General features: G+C 49.6%; 1 protein-coding gene across 2 annotated transcripts; it reads left to right on the top strand.

Annotated features, from left to right (window-relative positions):
- Positions 1 to 9,404: 9,404 nt before the first annotated feature.
- Positions 9,405 to 18,548, top strand: ARFGAP2 (ARF GTPase activating protein 2). Of its 2 annotated transcripts, XM_080617141.1 has the most exons (17): positions 9,405 to 9,721; positions 9,971 to 10,089; positions 10,986 to 11,058; positions 11,613 to 11,744; positions 11,842 to 11,922; positions 12,252 to 12,354; positions 13,005 to 13,061; positions 13,622 to 13,666; positions 14,636 to 14,688; positions 15,102 to 15,238; positions 15,755 to 15,886; positions 16,355 to 16,483; positions 16,567 to 16,695; positions 17,058 to 17,184; positions 17,302 to 17,392; positions 17,511 to 17,629; positions 18,030 to 18,548. In XM_080617141.1, the coding sequence occupies exons 1-17, from the start codon at positions 9,650 to 9,652 to the stop codon at positions 18,048 to 18,050; spliced, it is 1,620 nt and encodes a 539-aa protein (XP_080473267.1). In that variant the 5' UTR covers positions 9,405 to 9,649; the 3' UTR covers positions 18,051 to 18,548. The 2 variants fall into 2 exon arrangements, with proteins under 2 accessions (XP_080473267.1, XP_080473268.1); XM_080617142.1 differs by lacking the exon at positions 13,622 to 13,666.
- Positions 18,549 to 20,450: the final 1,902 nt, after the last annotated feature.

Genomic DNA, 20,450 nt, shown 5'->3' with positions numbered 1-20,450 from the left:
AAATGCCTAGACCTGTAGGGATTTTCTAATAAATAAACAAGGATGAGTAAAGATTTCTTTGGCTGTAAGCACTATAGGAGTGCAGAAGGGAACAGATCCTCTTGCCTTGCTCTCAGTGAAAAAAGATAAGTAACACAGGCAACTCCTCAAAAGGGAGCAAGCAGACTTCCTTGGCTTCAGTGCACATGTATCCATAGCCCTGCCCCCCAAGCTTCCTGTTCAAGGAACTTTGGATGTGCAGTGTAATAGGGAACTCATGGTATTGCTTCCCCTTTTTGGCTCAATCAAGCTGACTGGCACAAATCTATTTATTCTCCCACATCTTTCAGAAGTCTTCAGTATCCTTCACCTGCAGCTTTAGTTCCCCTGGTAAAGCAGCTGATATAACTGATACAGCTTCAACATCCTTTATGTCTCGTCCCAGAGCCCTCATATTTATTGGGATAGCCCCAGGAATGAATGGTAGCATAGCTTGGGGCCAGGAAAAAGGCTTTTCTTGCATGATGTGGCTGTTCAGGCTAAAAAGTTGTGAACAGAACTATCTGGCAGCAGGTCAGAGTTGACTGAATGTTCCCTGGGCTAGAATGGACACACACTGACAGCTGGCATCAACAGAAAAGCAGCACATTCCAGTGCTGTTCTGCTTAGGGTCCCTACATGCATGAGTATGTGTTAGGGTTTCTAAAGTGTCTAGATAGTTTTGACTATACTCCTCTTCATGAACACTTGGTGCACAGCAGAGACTCTGTTTTTCCTTCTCCTACGTATTCTTGACCGATACATGCTAGAAGTGCATTCCCTGCTTTGCCAAAACTGTGATGAAGGGTAGCAGAGTCTGGAAGCTTCCTGTTGGCTGGCACAATATTAGCTATAGAGGAGTGACTCTTCTAGTTCTGAGCTGCTGCGGGAGCACTTAATGCATAGTTGTTAAGTGCCATTCAGCAGGGAGCACCTATCAAACCTCTTGTGTCTGGCCTGTCTTTCTGTCCTTGAAAGCCTCTGAAACTGCTGAGAGAAAGTGGGGCTCTGATCCTAGTGCTCTGCATATTCAAACATGAGGACTGATGGGCATGTTCTGTATAGGATAAACCTAAGAGCTTGAGGGAACAAAAGAAGGAAAAACTAGGATTTTTAGGAAAAACAGTAGTATAAAAACTGTTTACTTACTACATTCACTTGAACCTGTTGATGCACTGTGAGTTTGTAGTAGCCTTTTGCAATGAAATTCTTCTTCTGGGTTAGCACATGTGAGGAACTTGGTTAAGTCAGACATGCAAACCTCAAGTCAAGCCTCCACCAGCCAGCCCAAGATGAACTGCTTCAGAGCTGTTTGGAAAAGGGATGATACAGATAAGGAAGGCTGAAGTCATAGGTGAGCATTAGGTGAGCATGACCACAAAACGTTAACGGCAGCTGGTGAACCAAAATGGATGTTTAACAAGTGTAGACTGAAAGCAGGGTGGGGATGGACAGGTTCCAACACTGCTAACTTGTTCGTGATAACTTTTAACTTCTCATATCTTGCTGCCTGCCAGACAGAGCAGAAATTAACCTTTCACAACACACTGGATGTCTTGAAATGCAGCCTGCTGTGGACAAGGAGATCTGAAACTGATGCTGTTTAGTGTGTTTGTGAGACCACAGAAATGCATCAGCTGCTGAAAGGTCTTGCCCAAAGAATGCCTTGGACTGTACTTCATGAATGGGGGCAGAAGGGTGCAAACCAAAAGAACAAGGCTGAAGCATTTTGTTTGGAGTCAATAATGTAATTTCTCAAGCAAAGAGAAGTATTCCCAGAAGGCAATTAAAGATCTAAGCAACAGACATCAAAACCGCCTGGATTTAGCTATGAATTTACCTATTATTCAAGGTCCAATGTTTGAAGAAACCTCCAAGCTTACACTGTATGATTAGATGTTGGATTTATTTAAAGATGTGGTCTCTGCTTTCACTGCTCTGTGCCAGGTAAAGTGTTATTAAGTGTTGTACAGTAACTGCAAGCGTTCCACTTGCTGACCCATAACTGAATGATTTGTTGCTGCTTTGTCCTAACAGACATGAATGTGAAGAGAGCAGCGCATGGCTGCAGGCTTGGAAGAGGACAGAGCCAAAACAGGGATAAAAATACCTGGGATGTGCTAAAATGACTACTGGAATTTACCTTTTAAACCAATAATGCTAGCCTTTCATACAAGGTCAGAACACCTAGAAGGCAGTTGTGATGGATGACATGGAGGCTTGACTTCAGTTTCTCCTCAGAGTTGCACTCAAGTTATACAGATGGAGTCTGGTGCGGCCAGAACCTGCTGTGAGGACAGAAATGTCCAGCAGCCTGGTTACAGTACAAACCACCTGAAATTCCACAGGACAAAGTCTGCACAGACTTGTTTGTCCTGGGAAAACACAACCCCCTGATCATGCTGGGCTGCTTGAATGGCTCCAGAAAGTGACATATTGCAGCTTCTGTGAGCAGGCCCCTAAAGGAATGCACATCAGCAATCCCTGCTCATACCTGAAGTACTGGCCAGGTGACAACACACTGAGAATGAAGAATTGCTTGGCTGGACTGTGCACCAAAAATCCTGGTGTGGCACTTCAGCCTGGCTACCCAAAGGGACTAGTAAAAGAGAGCCTGTGTAGTAAGGAACCAGATGGAGGGGGGAAAGAAAACCAACCCAACACACACATCTGAGGATCTATTAAACTAATGGCTCTGCCTGGAGACTTCAGTTGTCCACAGCAGCAAATGAGGTTTTGTTAACCACAAGGGCTCTAGTTGGAACTTGTCATCCATGCCATGGCAAGAGTTCTGTGTGTAACTGCTTGCTGTGCCTGAATTCCAGGTGGCCAGCAAAGCCTGTTTTTCCTCCAGGGGTTCTCTAGAACCATACACTGCATCTCTGCCCCTGAGGGGCAGCACACTGAACACGTTACCTAGTCACTTCTAATAAAACCACTGCTTGTGGAAAGCTTGTGCAGATGTGGTTGGCACATAATGAATGTGGTTCTGACATCTTCCTGGAAAAGCATTTCTGAAGCATCACAAAACTTTTGGATTTCCTATAGCTCATGAATTTTCTAGCAAAAGGAAGTTAAAAGATTCTCTATGATGGATCACACCCATTTCCCCAAAGCAGCAGCTGAGCTTGCTCAACCCATTAGTGATGTTTCTGCCCTGTAGGCAGAATCTGGGTTGCAGAGCCCACAGGACAGCTGTGCTCTGTGATGGCAGCTGGGTTGTGGTTAGTGGCTAACACTTGGTGACACTCCCATAGGCCTGGATGGGGCTTGGAGCTGCTGGTGCTTCAGTTTACTTCTCCATCTCCTGTGTCCCTGTGGCTGTGTCACTTGGCACAAAGCACTGGGCAGGTGCTATATGTGGCAGTCCTGCAGGGAGACCCCTCAGAGCTCTTGCCAACTGTCCTGTGCTCCCTTTGCTCCTCATTACAGATCCAGTCCAAGGCTGCAGCCCTGTGGAGCTCAGGTTCTGCCTGTCTTCAGTGCAGGCTGTGAACTGGGGCTGCCTCAGTTGCATTTCTAGACCTGCTCACATCGTGCTCATGGGCTGCAACTTTCCCTTCTGCTTGTGAAGCAAACTGAAGTTAAAATGGGCTTCAACACTCAGATCAGTAGGTGATGGTTTCTGTATAGAGACTGGCTGTAGACTGGTCATGGGGCTAAACCTGAGCCAAAGCCAGTGCCACAAACTCCATCTTGACTCACGGAAAGGTGGTTGGAAAATACCCACTGCTGGCTGGTGGGAAAGGTGCAAAATAAGGTTGCCTGATACAAGGCAAAGCATCTTCATAGCCACCTTGCACAAAAAGCCAAGGAGGAACAGAAGACGACTTGGCAACCCAGTGGAGCACCACTGCCCAGGTCAGGCTACAAGGAGCTGGAAAACTCAGGGCCTGTTTACCAAGCTACCTGTGTTCTTAGCAGATCAAAGAGGATGAAGATGAGATGTTTCTGGAGAAGATAAACAAATCCTTGCTGGAAGTGGAGGAGAGACACAACAACAGCATAGGCTCTGTAACTAGAAGCAATAAGCTGGTTTTCCGTTGGAACATTCTGAGTAAACAGCATGGCTCCAGTGAACTTTTCCAAACCAAATTTCAGGCCAAATCACCTTAGCTGCTCTCAGCACATCCATTTTATTGACTGCGTCCTCCTGGTTTTTGTCATTCATCAACCCTGCTTGCACAGGTTCCTGCTTTGTCAACCTCTCAGCTTAACGCAATTCCAGATGCAGTCTGAGACTTCCTTTCTCCACAAGCAGCGTCGCGGTGCTCAGCACTTCTTCCCCTTTAGTGTGGGGGCCCATAATCTCTTGTGCTTCCACTGGGTCCAGCTATTTACAGATCCTGTGGTCCCTTCTTCCTGTATTTCCTTTATCCTACCATTTGGAAGTCTTTTTCCAGGTCCTGCACTCCCCCCTTTGACTTCAATACCTCTTTCCTTCCTGAGTCTGTTGTTCCTACTTTCAGCAGGAGGCTGACACCAAAACAGTCACTGCCCCCAGCTGTGAGCACATGAGGCCTTTCTCTCAGATTCTCCTGAGGGCTTCCCCACAGTTCCTAAGGAATGTTGCATCCACTATCCTATGGATGTTTGTCGGACCAGTGGCCCTGGATCCCTTCCACCCATTGTGGCCACCCGTGGAGCTGAAGCACTGCTACCTACACCCTCTCCACCAAATCCCTCATAATAACCTGCTTGACAGCAGTGCTTACACTCTCAGAATTGTATGTTTTCAAAGGAGCACCACAGTAAACCAGCTTTCCCTTGTCTTTTCATTAGCCCTGCCTGCCCTTCTTTCCAGGGCTATTGTCTTCTGCTTTAGACATGCTCTCTACGCTTGTAGGAGCTGCAGGCAACTAGTCCCTGTACTAGAGGGTGATCTGCAGGAAAGAGATTATGTGCCCATTGGAACATCTGGAAGGGTCTGATAGGAGCACAGCCCTGCCAGCTCTGACATTAAGTCAGTTAGTGCCTGTGCTGTGCACTGCCCTGGAAGAAGGGTGAGGTAGCTCAGGGCCAGCTCACTGCCCAGTCTCTCCACCTTGCTTCCATATGGTGTGATGAGCATGACATGAACATATACATCACTTGAGTACGTATAGCTGTTCCCAGCAGGGACACCTCTAACATCTCCAAACTGGCCATTGCAGCAAGGTCTAAAAGTTGTCCTCAGAGCCAGGAAACCCCAGGGCACATGTGTGAGTTCACCTCGCTTTGGGGTGCCCCAAACCTGCCAGGCCAGTCAGAACTGATGGTACCAGACACTGAAAATAAACATTTGATGGCAGTATTGGGAACAGAGTTCCAAAATAAAAGCCTGAACACATACATGTATGCACACACTCAACGACTCCTCAGGAGCAATGGGAGCAGCATGCTCCTGCCCTGGCCACACATCCCAGTCACCCTTTCCATCAAACCCCAGCAGTTTTGCCTGCCAGCCCAGCAACATCGGCTGGCACAACTGCAAGGGATACTCCTCTCTTTTCCCTCTCAGACCTTCCCAGGTCTTCCCTTACTTGCTTCAGAAATTGCACGAGCAGGAGAAATCAGCTCAGCAACACAATGGCAATCAGCGTTTCAGCAGGGCTAGTGACACAACTCAGCCCATGGTTGCCTCTTGCCAGTGTGGGTGCAAGGGACAGCACATGCAGCAGCACAGACCTTTTGGCTGCAACACAACCCCAAAATGGATCAAACCAACCATGACTGTGCTCCTCAGTGTCTCCTGAGTTCACAGAATCACGGAATGGTTTGTGTTGGAAGGGACTTTAAAGCTCATCCAGTTCCAACCCCCTGCCACAGGCAGGGACACCTTCCACTAGAGCAGGTTGCTCCAAGCCCCGTCCAACCTGGCCTTGAACACTGCCAGGGATGGGGCAGCCACAACTTCTCTGGGCACTCTGTGCCAGTTTCTCACCACCCTAAGTAGTGGAATATGATCACTGAAACCATGGGAAATTGGGAGTATCTTCTTACACACTCCAGCAAGGGACATACCTGCTGAGAATGTGTCCCTTGCTCTAGTGAGGGGGAGAATGCTTTCTATGTGATTCTCCTTTCCTCCTCTCCTCCTGTGGCTATGCTTGCACTTTCCAGTACTGAGGAGGAAAGGGCAGCCAGGCTGCCCTGCAATACTGAGCAGAGCTCTCTCCCAGGGTTACTGACTATCCCCAGGGGAAATCATGTGGATTAGTGTCTGTACACTGCTTGGTAAGAAAGGGAAAAAAATTAAGCTAGGAATTACTTCTCTCCCTGAGGTATCATTGTAGATTCCTGGTATCCCATCACACTGTAATCCATGGGAAACTATCTCCCAGGTTTTGTGGGTTGTTTACTAAATTTGCTGGCCCCCTTCCCAATCTTCTCATTCAGGAAAAGCATGAGAGGCCAACAGGGCTGAGTAAGCAGAGCAGGACTCAGCCACCTTCTGTCTCTCCTGCACAGTCCTTTCACCTACATTCTTTGCTGGGTAGTGAGAAGAGAGCAGGGTCCCTCTTCCACTCTACCACCTGCTTCTGGACACTCTCCCAGAGAAGCACTTTCTCTTCCCTTTGGCTCACACTTGCAAGTGCAGGGCAGGTTCTATCCCCATTACTTCACTCCCCAGCCTCACCACCTCTCTTTCACAGCAGCCTCATGTCCTCAGACAAGAGGTCTGGACTGAAATTGTGTCCCTAGTGGTATGGCAGACTCCAAGAACAAGCCTGGTCACCATCTTTTGCTTTCCTGGATGATGCTGGGGACTCTCTATTACTGACAGAGGTGGGAAATAGCAAGGTGATCTCTGATCAGGAGGTTATATTGGGATCAGGGGCTGGTTTCACAGCAGTCAGGAGGAAAGAGACAGATGTAGATGGACAAGGAAGCTGAGGGGCAAAGAGCAGGCTGCCAGCTTGGAGCCCAGAAATGCAGCACCAAAGCACACGAGGTGCAAAACAAACAGATGCAGGAAATAGCAAGAGCAGTGTGGTGGCAGCATGCGCTCGCAGGAACAGCCAGCAGCAGGTGGTCTTTCCTGTCCTGACAAAGGCAACAAAACGAAGCTGACTGTTTCTCTGCCCAGCAGCATGCTCTTCCTGCTGCTTTTATGTGGAACTGATGGACAGGATCAGCAGCTTTGCCAGGATTTGGAGCAACCAGCATGGACTGGAAGGCCTGCAAGGGCCTCAACTGAGGTAGAGAAGCTTGAGTTACTGCTGTAGCAAGTTTTCCTAAGACACAGTGATCAAACACTGTGCACCCTCCACCGACGAGAGGAGCCTGCACTGTATCTCCCCATGTCTCCTAGCACAGACAGGCACAGACAAAGCCTGGCACTGACCTACTGGCCCCTGAGGCTGCCTTCGCTCCTGCTGGGCACATGCTGCTTCTCTCTCACAAGCCCCATCTGGATTAGCACCATCAAGAACAGACTCTGTCCCTCCTAACCCCTGCACCAGTTCTCCATCACATAGCCAAGCACAGACATAGTGAGAACAAAGTCAGGAGAGGAGGGGAGCAACACTGCACAACACACGGTCACTAGGCAGGATTGTGGCTGCTTGAGCCCGCATGAACAGCACCATTCCCAATGTACGCTCATCGCCTGAATGTGCTCCTCTAGACAAGATGTACTTTACACAGCCTCCACCCTGGCACCATTCATTCCCTCTCCTGTCCGTCTGTCTAGCTTCACCTCTCAGGCCCTCCAGTGCACCAACAGGCCTTAACTGTCTTGAGCACCTCACCTGGAGCCTCTACCCCTGCCCATGGGTGTATTTTCATTTGAGCTCAGCCCAGAGGTACCACTTCTGTTGGAGGAGCAGAGGTCTCTGGCTGTGCTTTGCGATCCAGACCTCACACTTGTTTTGCCACTGCAGATTGGGCCTGATCCTGACCTGTGCATTGACTTCCTAACTTGACTGAAGACTCATGAGCTTGCCTGGCTGTATCTCAGTTCTTGGCCTGCTCAGTTCTTGCTCAGGTGCTGTGGGGATGGGCCATGGCTGATGAGGGCCAAGGCCTGCTGCTGCCCTTGAGAATGCCACCCTCAGAGCTCTCCTCCTAGGGTGCAGCCAGCTCCTGCTGCACCCTGACACTGGCTCTCCTGGTATGACTGCCTGGACAGCTGCACCATGAACAGCATCAGGGAACTCAACTGGTTTAAAAATAGAGTGAGGAAAAAGCTACCAGTTACTGGTACCTGAACTGATTCCCCCAATACTGTTTGTGTGATCCTAGAAATGGGTATATAGGCACAATTAAATACCAGCATAAGAGCAATGGGCACCAGGGGCTACTTAAGACAAGACTGGTGCCAAGGGTGAGCCTGGCAGGCAAGATCAGGCTTCATTACCCAGTCCAAATGCTCATCCAAGTAGCTCGAATCAGATGTGGCAGCCAGAAGCCTCTCATCTTACTGTAAGACAACATGCCTCCTGTATCAGGTCTCACTGATCACGCTGTTAGAGCTTTGCTCATGTGAACACAAGGCTTCATGTCCCTGTTAAACCTGCAGGGGTTTTACTGCTGGGTTATTTTGCCCAGCAACTCAGATGTTCCTCATTTCATCTGCATGTCCCAAGACTTCATGGGTCTTTGCTAAGATCATGGGCCTCAAGTTCCCACTGAACTCTACAGACTGCTTTACAGACCTGTGAAAATTGTGGAAATGAGTGACAGAAAAGCCTTTAAATTTAAACTGAAAGTTGTCTTGCCCAGCTTTAGTGCATTTAACTGTTCCTTTTAGTGCCAAGCTGGTGCTACAAAGCAATCTCCCTTTGGAGGTAAGGAAATCCCCATCTATTCCACCTCAGTAACACCATGCTGCCATTAGCTGCTGTTGCCCTTCTGAATCTCTCATTGATGGGCTGTATGCTAGTGACTTTTAGTTCAAAACACGACCATATGTTTTCCTATTTTTCTTGCATTATAACTGTATACCTTTCTAGTCCATTCCCTCCTGCTTCTAGGCAGGTAATACATCACCTTAAGGCTTGGTAATACATCACCTTAAGGCCCTGACACTGTATTTAGTGTTAAGTAACAACTTCCCTACCTTAATTACTGCCACCCGCTGCCTTGATTACTGCACAGGATTAGGCAGTGGGGCTTGAGAAGTCTCCAGCTGACTAAATTACTTCCAAGTCCTTGTGCTACTGTACCAGGCCTGAGGTCCAGCTGCTGGAGGTGACATCTGTAAGCACACACCTGAGCTTTTCCCTTTGCCCAAGGCAGGAATTGCCTCTCCGCTGCTCTAAACAGCTTCTCCCTACAGGGGCACTGCCTCCTCCCGCGCCATGAGGGCCTGAGGGAACACCGCGAGCAGTCAGGGCTGACGGGGCCCATTCACGCTTAGACTCGGGACGCGGTTCTCAGAGGACAACGCCGTGGAAGCCGAAAAGCGGCGGGGCCGGAGCAGCGGACGGGACTACCGCAGGGCGCTGACCCGAAAGAGCCGAGCCCGGGGACGGCGGGAACTGCCCGCTGAGGCGGCTTCAGTGGTTAATGGCGGACAGCGCCGTGCGCCGCTGCCATGGCGATGGGGTGGTGTGTGCTCAGGCGGCACCCGTAGGGCGGCCCGGCCCCTCCGCCATTGGGCCCGGCCGGCACCCGTCGCCGCGGTGGCGTCTGGGAAGGAGAAATCATGGCGGCGGAGCCGAGCAAGACGGAGATCCAGACTCTCTTCAAGCGGCTCCGGGCAGCGCCGGCCAACAAGGTAGCAGAGCGACGCTGGGCGGCTGCCGCCCTTCCGAGCTGGACTGCTGCCCTGCGGCCGCGGCCTGGGCTCGGAGCGAGCCCCGTTGGGTTCCGGGCCGCTCTGCGGCGGCGGGGCAGCCGGGTCGGGGGCTCCTGGAGCCGTGGGGAGAGCCTGGGGAGAGCGGTCGGGCCGCTGCGGGACGGGGTCGCCGGGTTGTAGGAGCGGCGCTGGCGCCTCAGCCCCTTCGTCCCTTTGCCTCCGCTCTAGTCGTGCTTCGACTGCGGCGCCAAGAACCCGAGCTGGGCCAGCATCACCTACGGGGTCTTTCTGTGCATCGACTGCTCCGGCGTCCACCGGTCCTTGGGCGTGCACCTCAGCTTCATCAGGTGCGTGCGGCCCGGCAGTGGCTAGAGCCGACCCGGGGTTACGTGGTGTGGGAGCAGGGGGGGTCTCGGTTAGAGAGCAGCGTTACCGCGGAGGGATCGCCTCGGGTTTAGGGTTGTGGGCGAGTGGCTTCCTCAGTGGAGGTTTTATGTCAGCCCTTCCAAGATGGAGTTTCCAAAGCAGTTCAGCTGCACATCAACGCGTTACTTTTGGTAACCTTGCAGAAGCGCTGTCTGGTCTCTGGATTGTAGAAGCTGAGAGGAGTGTGGTATGTGAATTTTGTCAGTAAAACGGCGATATAAAAGGTTCTTGTGTTGCTGAGCAGGGCAAAAAGAGGAATATTATTTAATCTTTTCCGTATCAACCCAGTGGGGAAGATGGTGTTGAATTTTCAGCACGTTGTTCTTATCTGTGTTACTTATAAAACTTAGTATTTTAAGTAATAGAGCTGTGATCTTTACTTAGTCAGAGCTAAGTTGAGTAACTGGTATGACACATGCTCTGCCACCTAGCTTTACGTGGTTGTTTTCTCAGTTGCTTTGTCATGTGTTCTTGCCTAATCTGTGGGACAGGCTGAATATGAGCCTCTCATGTTGTGGTGAGATCACATGTAGAACGAAAACTGTTGGCTCTGCTTTCCTAGCTCAAGCTCTGCCCCCTCGACAAGCAATACAAGTGAGAAGTCTAAATTTGGGGACTGTTACTTGGTGTGAAACTGAAACTGAGGAATTTTTCCTCATTTTAAGAATTCAGATTATGGGGAGCAAAGAAGTTACTAAGGTGTTCTTTTCCCTTTTGCCCCTTGTATTCTGGGGTAGTAGTGGGATATCTGACTGTTCTAGCTCAGAGCTTGCTTTTGCATTTGGTGTGTTAATAGAAATAATTGGCTCTCACACAGGTCCACAGAGTTGGATTCCAACTGGAGCTGGTTCCAGCTGAGGTGTATGCAAGTAGGCAGCAATGCCAACGCGGTGAGGAGCCTCTGTAGGCATTTTGCTTGCTTTCCCTCTTGCTAATCCACATCCTCTGGTTTTTTGTCCCTTTCCTCTGTGTGGCTTTCTCGGTACCAACCTCATCTGTTTGGTTGTTTTTCTTCTGGCTACCAATCTCATCTGAAATGTGTGATGAAGGGAGATGTTTGTCAAGTGTGCTTTGGAAGTCAGGCTGTGTGATCTTGGAATGCACTGTTTTCTGATGTGCAGATCTGTAATTTCCTTAACTCTCATTTAAGTGAGAGGCATAGCCCCCTTAAATGAAAGGTGTTAGTAACACTGATCACTTTGAAAGCTGATGCTCAGTGTTGTGACTCACAAGTAGCCTCCTGTGGAGGACAGGGATTGATTTTTCCCATGGAGCCTGGACTGAGACTTCTTGGAGGGAGCTGGTCGATGAGTGGCTGGTTCATGCCGTGTGCTCAGTGTATCTGCTCCTATCTCTGGGAAGCTTCTTTTCTCTGTTGAGTTTGTCTACCACTTGCTTGAGTATGATATAGCAGTCAGGAGACCGAGTGATCTTCCCTTTCCAGACGTCTTTCTTCCGCCAGCACGGCTGTACGACCACAGATGCCAATGCAAAGTACAATAGTCGAGCTGCACAGATGTACAGGGAGAAGATCCGGCAGCTGGCAAGCGCTGCCATGGCCAAGTACGGCACGGATGTAAGTCTGAGCAGCTCTCTGCTGTTAGGTGTGTAGTGCTGGGTGTTAACTCTTGTGGGATACGTTCATTTTATTTTTTCCCCTCTCCTCTCTTCAGCTGCTTATAGATGGACTGAGTGGAGCCCCTGGGCACTCCCCTGACAAGAGTGATGCTGATTTCTTCATGGAGCACACACAGGTGAGAAGAACTGTCTAAACCAGAGAGTCAAGTAGTCAGCTGTTCAGCCAGGAGCAGTCCCACTTCATGTAGAGGGACTCTAAATTGTATATTCCTTCAGTAGTAACATGGAAGAACTAGGACTCAGTCATCAGTGTGGGACATAAGTCACCGATCTAAACAGTCCCTCATGTGGCCTGTAATACCCATGTCCTTTGGGTATAGGCATATTTTGGAGTTTAGAACACATTTCCTTTGTCTAAAAACTGAATACAGGTCACTAAACCTGAAGTAGGTTCAGGATTGTTTGGCTCATTCTGCAAACGAGTGGAATGAACATCTCCTTGCAGTCTTCCAGTACCTGGGATGTAGCAGATGTCAGCCAGAATCCTGCACAGTCTTCACCGGAGGTGGAAAAAGCAGCAAAATCATCAGAAGGCAGCGAAGTGTCAAGTGAGTTCCTTGCTGAATAATTATTTCAAGACCCTGACTTCATTTCCAGAGTACATTTTTGTGCCACAGTTGGAAGGGCCGAGCTTTTCCTTTGGCTCAGGCTTGAAGGAGTGGAAGCTTTGTGCACTCTTACGATGTTTAGTGAAGACTTCTAAACTCACTGGTTTGCTTTGCCACTGTCCTCAAGCTTTTCTTGAAATGCACAGAAAGCTGTTTTGGGAATTAGTTCTGTTTCCCTGCTCCCAGGCATGATTATTTGTCCAAACACTCTTTTCTATCCCTTGAATTTGGTGCATCTGGAAATGATGTATGAATATAGAGCAGAAAACTGTTTCTAGGATGAATGATGAGGAGACTGAGTATGTGGGGGCATGGCTGTGATTTGAAACAGCTTTGTATGTTCCCTGCTAAGTGTTTGCTTGCTTTTCATGTGTTAAGAACACTACAGAATGAATAACTTGCTCAGTGGAGATTAAGTTGTTGTGCTTGAGAAATTGCACATATCACACTGTAACTTGGCTTCTTTGGGGTGGTGGGGAAGGGCAGAGGAAGTAAAACTCTCTTTTATGTAAGTGGAAATGTGGGCACCTAAAAAAGAATGGGGTTGAGAATCAATCTGCTGAATGTTCTCTCTGGTTTTGTGCCCACAGATTCCAGCCAAGGCCCATCTACTGACTTGCTGAGCACATCTCCTAAAGCTCCTCTAGGTGAGTGAGACTTTTCACTATCTCTCAGGTCAGTCTTGCTCTTATTCCACTGTCCAGTAGTAAGCTCAGTGGAGCTGGAACTGATGAGCCAATTTTTAGAACATCTAAAGGAGCTTATCTTCCTGTGGAGCCAGTACTGAGGATCTCCCTGAACCCCCAAACCAAGCCATATCTTACTGCAGGTTTCCTCCTCAATTGGATGATAGAATTCAAAGCTGTCACCTTCCCAAAAGCTTGGTTTCAGTTTTTGAGCTTTGGACAAAGCTTGGCATTTGTGTATCTAGAACTTGGCTGGTCAAGGCCACATGGCTGTGGTGTTTTGTTTGTGTGGGGTGTTCTCCCACCCAAACCTTTAGAGGCAAATGAGTTTTTGGCTACCAAAAATCAGGTTTTGGCTGATTCTCCACTGCCCTTACTGTCCTGGCTGCACCCACAGCATCTAGCTAGACCTTCTTTCCTTATTGAGAGTGTGCTCCTAGCCCACAGTGCATTCATCCTGGGTGGAAAGCCTGTGTCCTCAAGTGTCTATTTATTCCCCATGTTTTGTGTCTCTTCCTCAGACATGTCCATGTGTCTATCAACACAAGAGCCTGCTCCTGCCAGAGGTAACTGGCTTACAGCTGGCCTGTGCTGGCTGCTTGTGACAACTCTGCTGCCCCTTCTGTGATTCTGCCTTCAACTCTTAACGTTAGCTTCCTGTGCTTGGAGGGAGGGAATGAGCCAAGCTTACATGTATCATGTTGGGATCTAAACCATTCCATATCTGGAAAGGGATCTTGCTGACGTTTGTGTTAAATGCTTCCTGACAGTAACATAAAAGCCCCAAACAACCCCAAATCAAATGTTAGGAATAGCGAGCTGAAAAGAGTCTTGGGTAGTGTGGATGTTCTGCTCTCTCCTATTTCAAAAACCTCTGGTGAGATTAGAAAACATAGGAAAGGCTGTCAAGAATGATCTAAAGTATGAGTTGACAAAGGTCATGTGGGTGTAGAAAGTAAGAAGACACTTCTATGGAAGAAAAGCCCAACAAGGGTGATAAGATTTTGGAGCTACAGGTTGGAAGCTGAGAAAATGTCCTGGGCAGTCCCTCTGTGTTTGCTTTGTTCTGACACTTTTCTCAGGCATCTGCTGCTTGGCTCGACCTTGGCTGGTTTTACAAGTGTGGCACGCTCCATGCCCTTGGAGTGACAGGTTCCTGGTGCCAGGTGTTGGGGAACCTGTTGCTTTTACAGCTCGCTGCACTTCAGGTCCATTTTGTCATTTGTCTGTTCATGTAGACATGACCTTGGAGTTCTTGCTTCTTTTTCCCCAAGGCATTGGTGAGGCACTGGCCTTCATATGGTCTGAAACTGCAATGGACATGCTTCTGTAGGCCACCAGCCTGCAATTGTGGAGCTTCTAAGTGCATCTTTCTTGGCTGGGTGAAGTCACCCAGGCTTCTGATGTGAAGCTGCATGGTGTGCCCTGGACTCTCTAGCAGCTGCATTGTGGTGGATGTTTGTGTGGATTGCTGACTAATTTTGGCTTCTTAAATTAATTCACTTCTGCTTATTGCTGCTTCCCTCCTCTCACAGAACTTAAATCCTCCCTCATTGGAAAGAAGAAGCCAGGAGCTGCCAAGAAAGGGGTATGTCTGAGCTCTTGTTTTATGGAGATGTAGAGCGTGTCCTTTCTCTGGCCCTTGCTTTCTGCCCTTAACAAAGCTGCTTACTGAGAGATCCATTTGGGAAAGGGAGAGACCTTTGATTATATCACTGCTTATTTTGAAACATAGCTTGTATATTAATGGACAAAAGCAATTAGGTTTAGATCATGATTCCTTATGGTCTGAAGTGTATGTGGCTGATCTCTTAGCACTGGCTAAGGGTGGGTTAACTTGTGAGTGTTCTTCCATACTCCTGTTGCAAGCTCTATTTGGGTCTGTAGGTTGTGTCTGCACAGGGAGACTGAAGGCCTGATGAATACAGCAAAGAGTAGGATTCTGGTGTTCTGAACAATTTAGGGTGAAGAAATCACAATCTTTTGGTTTTGTTTTTCAAGCTGGGGGCAAAAAAAGGGCTTGGAGCCCAGAAGGTGAGCAGCCAGAGCTTCAGTGAGATCGAGCGGCAAGCCCAGGTGGCAGAGCAGCTGAGGGAGCAGCAGGCAGTGGAGTCCAGGAAGCAAGCTGAGGAGTCCATGTAAGTGCCCTGTTTGGGCTGAATACCTTGCACACGTAAGGCAGAAGTAGTATGAGGTTAATGCTGTTCAACGTAGGACCACCTAATGTGAGTACAGAACATGCTGCCTGGTAGGATGAGTGGTAGCTGTAAGCCAATATGGTCCTTATGGCAGGGCTCAAGTTATATTGCCATATTTTATTCAAATTAGCATCTTTAGAGGAGTTCAGGGAGCAGATACGGAAGAATTTTGTGTTTGTTGACCTTTAGATGTGACTGAAAAAGGCAAAGTTGAACTGGATGGGGCATTCTGTCAGGAGCGCTGGGGGAGTCAGTGCTTACACTAAGCCTAGTAAGACTTGAATCCCAGCAGAGGTGAGATGGGAAGACAAGAAGTAGCTTCTCTGCAAGGATTTATGGCAAAGCTGTTACAGGAGTGGGTGTTTTGATGGGTTGTCAAGGTTACTATCCCCCTTGAACAGCATGAGCTGAGGGGGAGGGTGATGAGCTGATCCCCACCTTAGCTCTTTCCTTTAGAGTCACCTCAATGCGACTGGCTTATCAGGAACTGCAGCTTGATCGGAAGAAGGAAGAGAAGAAACTTCAGAATCTTGAAGGGAAGAAGCGTGAACAAGCAGAGAGGCTGGGCATGGGCTTGCCATCAAGGAGGTATTTAACTGTGTGGCATAGAACAGACAGGTGCCTTGGAAGCATCCTGCTCTGGAAGAGTTTTCTGAAGGCAACAGCTTGCTGCTCTTACCACATAAGGAGCTGGTTTAAAGTCCTCATGTGCTGGACTGTGTCTCAAAATGCTTCAGGCCCCCAGAAGGAATGGGCACTCTGAGGTTCTAGTTCTCATTTGAGCTTTTCCAAAGACACCTGTGGTCTGTCAGTGTCTAGCTCTAGAGCCCTGTCCCCCTGCAGAATACTTCCCTTAAGAAGGTATCTCAAGACTTCTGAGGGAGTGGGATTAAGCTAGAAAAGTGGTGAAGGGGGCTGGCATCCCACAGCTCTTCCTTGAGACCTGGGGCACCTGCCCTGCCTGTGAAAGCCAGATTGAGTTTTAGGCCTGTAGGGTGACTGTAGGGGTTGGATGCTGTTGGAGCCAGGGTCCTGACTGCCTGTCTGTTGTGCTAGTTCTGTGTCACACTCAGTGATGTCTGAGATGCAAGTAATTGAGCAGGAGACGCCGCTGGTTGCAAAATCTTCCCGCTCCCAGCTGGACTTGTTTGAAGATGCTGGAAGCTTCACCTCTGGACCCCCCAAGTAAGACTTGGCTTCAGTGTAGTATTTGGTTTATTCCTGAATTTAATGTCTGGCCTAAATTACATTTATCTTTTGCTGCTTAGGTACAAATATAGTCCCTTCTCATTCGAAGATGCATTCGGCTCACGATGGGAAACGGACTCTTCATGGGGTATGGACAAAGAGGAAGAATCCGAGGTGACCATTTCTAGTATTCGGCCTATTTCAGAGAGGTAAAGTGCCTGCCACTGCTCCTGTACTTTACTTGTGCATGGGACAAAGGGATGGGACTAGGACCTGTGGGGAGAGATGCTGCTGTGTGATGACAGGAGGCTTGTGCTGCAAAAGACAACTTTCATGGACAAGCCCAAGAAAAAGGGCTTTGAGTGAAAGGGGCACTTACTTGCCTGTCATGAGACAGCCTTTATGGTCATCAAGTGCTGGCTGTCCTGAGGTGGCGTGTGGAGAACCCTGATGGTAGCTAGCACCTGAGGATTTGTTGCTTTCTCTTGGTCAGCTGGGGTCTGAGAGAGAAGTCTGTTTCTTTACTGTGTTGGTGAGCTGAAGCTGAATGTCTCCTGTCTTGTTTCCTCAGACCCACCAGTAGGCGGGAGCCAGAGAACAGGACATTCGTTGTGGAATCCAATGAAGCTCGGCAGAAGTTTGCAGGGGCTAAAGCCATTTCTTCAGATATGTTCTTCGGACGGGAGGCAGATGCTGAGGTAGATGCATTCTGCCGTGCTTAAGCTGGTACAGCTCTGGCTTCATCTCCTCCTGTTTGCTCAGGTCCTACTTCATTCCCTTCCTTTATAACCATTTAGTTTTGTTTTCTGCTGCAGTATGAAGCCAGATCCCGACTGCAGCAGCTCTCAGGCAGCAGCGCCATCAGCTCTGCAGACCTCTTTGGAGAGGCTGAGAATGTGCACTCAGGTTTGTTAGCACTCGGTGGGCTGAGGAAGGGAGCAGGTTTCGAGGACCTAGACTGGAAGGGGTCAGGGTGCTCTTTGGAGCTGGGGGACTCTGGGCTAACTGCTGCTGGTTCTCGTAGGTGGTGTGTCCATTGGAAATGTCCTGCCTGCAGCTGACATTGCACAGTTCAAGCAAGGAGTGAAATCTGTTGCTGGCAAGATGGCTGTCCTAGCCAATGGGGTGATGAACTCTCTCCAGGTGAGCTTTTAACACCCTGGCACCCTCAGACAGGCTGTAGTCATGCTCAGGGGCTCTCACAGTATCTCACAGTATGGCTTCTGGAATTATCTTCTCAAATCATGTTCAAAGCCCTGATCACTACACTACAACAGCTGAGCAGTTCCACTTGGCCAGCCTTAACACTCCTGCTGGACAGGACACCTTGTCGTGTCAGATATGCTTTTTCCCCCCCAAATCTCAGGCTGAACTTAAAAAGTTGGGGGTTGGAACTACATGATCTTAAGGTTCTTTCCAACCCTAACTATTCTGTGATTTTACTTCCTGCCTTTGCATGGCAACTTGTCTAGACCTTGTGTTAACTGTCTCTGGAGTCTGCATGAAGTTTGGAGCATGGTGTCTTGGTGTGTTTCCTCCCCAGGATCGTTACGGCTCATATTGATGACCCAGGGACTGCAACTCAAAGAGAAGCCAGCACGAGGCCCTGATGCCACCTTCGCCTGGAGTAAACTCTGCAGGATTGTCTTAGTTTGTCTGGTTGGGTGGGGAGGGGGCCAGGACATGGCTGTGCCCAGGGTGCTTTCCAAATATCTCTGGATTCCACTCTATTAAAATTCAGTGTGCCCTCACACCCACTGCTATCTACTAGCCAGTGGAGACAGGCCTTCTTACAGGGTTAACCTCGCTGCTGTAAAAGACAGGACAGGAGCTCCTGGGCTGCCCCCATCGGTGCTCTTGTCTGTCTTGGCCTATACCTTAGCTCACTAAGTGGCAGAGAGAAGGGGAATGCTGTTTCTCTAAACATCATGTTACCTGGGTGCTGTGGACATGACTGTTTTTGTTCTGCTCAGTGCTCCCGCTCCATGGTGCTGTGGAGTCCTCTCTGTTTGCAGGGTCTCACTCTGACCATGGGATAATCCTTTTTACTGTCTTCTAAACCAGCGTATATTGATGCATGAGAAAAAAAATCAAAGCAAAGGTTATTTTTTTAGCTTCTAATTACATCATCAGCGAAAAAGGCCCAGGTAAAGAAGTTCTGTAACCATACTTGCTGGATCCCTGGTTATTTTGTTGCCCAGAGTTTGAGCAGAGGTCAAAGTCCGGAGCCCTGATTTCACCATGAGGTGAACTGCGGGGTAGCAGTGAGGGAGGGCTCATTCTAGGCCTGTTAACTTGGCTCCCTGCTTTTACTAAGAGTGTGTTATTTCTCTTCCTCGGATTGTGGTGGTGAGGAGGGGCTGTGGTACCGCGGAGCCAGCACAGGGAGGGGTTGAAGGCTTTCTCGCCGTTTGGGCGGGTGTTTGGCCGGAGCAGGGAAGGGTCCGACCCTTCCACTGCCTGCCTCCTTGCCCCGTTACGGTCGCGGAGGAAAGAGCGCCTGCGCGGTAGTGCGAGAGGGGTGTGTGGAGTATGCGCATGCGCGGTGCGCCGCCTCTCGCTGCCGAAGCGGGGTACCGGTAGCGCCGCTCTGGGCCCCAAGTCCGCAGCGCCCCGCGGGGGTCCGGGCCGTTATAGGACCCGAGAGGCGGCAGCGGCCTCGCACTGTGCTTTATTGCCCGGCCGGCGCAGCCACGGAGGGTGCGAGAGGAAGCACAGAGAGCAGGGCAATAAATAACTTACAATAAATAAATCTCCCGTCCCGCGCCCTCCACAGCGCGGCTGTGGTACAGATCCGCAATAGCCTTAAAATAGCCGCAGTGCGTGTTGAATCCACCCAGCTGATGGCTGCCAGCTTTGGGGTACAGCTCCTGGTGGCCCATGCTGCAGTGTTCCAGAACAGGAGGTGTGAGGAGGCTCCCACAGAACCAAGAGGAACCAAAGATCCCCCAGGGAAGAGTGAGTCTGCACGCTGAGACACAGCAGCCATGCTAGAGCAAGTGTTAGGGCTGTGGAGGCCAACCTGCTGCACTGGTTGTCATTAACATCCTGAGACAGAGGCTGCTGCTCTCTGTAGTTGCAAAGGGTTACATGCCAGTTACGTATGATCTACAAGGCCAATATTGACAAAAAATACCCAGGGCTCCTTTGAGAACTCTTTCCAGCTCCCCTCCTGCTTCTGCCCACCCAGCGCCAGCAGATGCTCTGTGTATTTGCACACCACACAACCTGGGGGCAAGGAATTGGAAGACTTTTCTGCCTCTCTGTCTCCTCCACCCCCTCTGAAGCTTGCTTTTCCAAATGACCTAAATATGCTGTCAGAGGCCTCACAGAAGGGAACTCAGTGCAGCAGAGGACACGGACAGCACCATGCAGTACTTACTGCAGCCTAGCTTATTTGCTGTATTTGCTTTGGCAAGTCTTGGATGCATGGAGAAGGAAGCAGAGAGAGGTGGCATGGCAATACCTAAGCCCTTTTCTAGGAGTTTCCCTACCTTTGATCACATGCAGGTGCAGCTTTAGTGGGAATAATTATAATGAAGCAGGAATGCAGAGCTGCCACCGGTGATTTAACCCCTCTGTTGTCTAGGCCAAGCCTTAGCACAGCAACACAACACTGGCAAGCAGCCTGCACCGGCACTCCCACTGCTCCAGCAACTGCTGAACCGTGAGGGAGAGCCCCGGTGCTGCAAGCAGAGGCAGAGCTATCGGGTGCTGGTTTGTGTTGCCTGCCAGCAGAGGGGAGCAGAACCCTGCAGCTGGAAACAGCTCCTGCATGACTTTGGAGCTAGGAAAAAGGCGGAGTTCCTCCTGGGATGAGATGGGTGGACCTGGGAAAGGGGACTGGCACAGCCAAACACACACTGGTGGATGTGAACAGAACCCACCGTCAGAGCAGATGCTCTGGGAGGAGGTGCTGCTGCTCCAGTGGGTTCTGGAGAAGCCAAGATAGGAACATTGCCCA

Source organism: Psittacula echo (genome assembly GCF_963264785.1).
Source record: "Psittacula echo genome assembly, chromosome: 5".
NCBI lineage: Eukaryota > Metazoa > Chordata > Aves > Psittaciformes > Psittacidae > Psittacula > Psittacula echo.
Note: the sequence above shows the minus strand (reverse complement) of the source record. Positions and strands in the feature narration are given on the sequence as shown.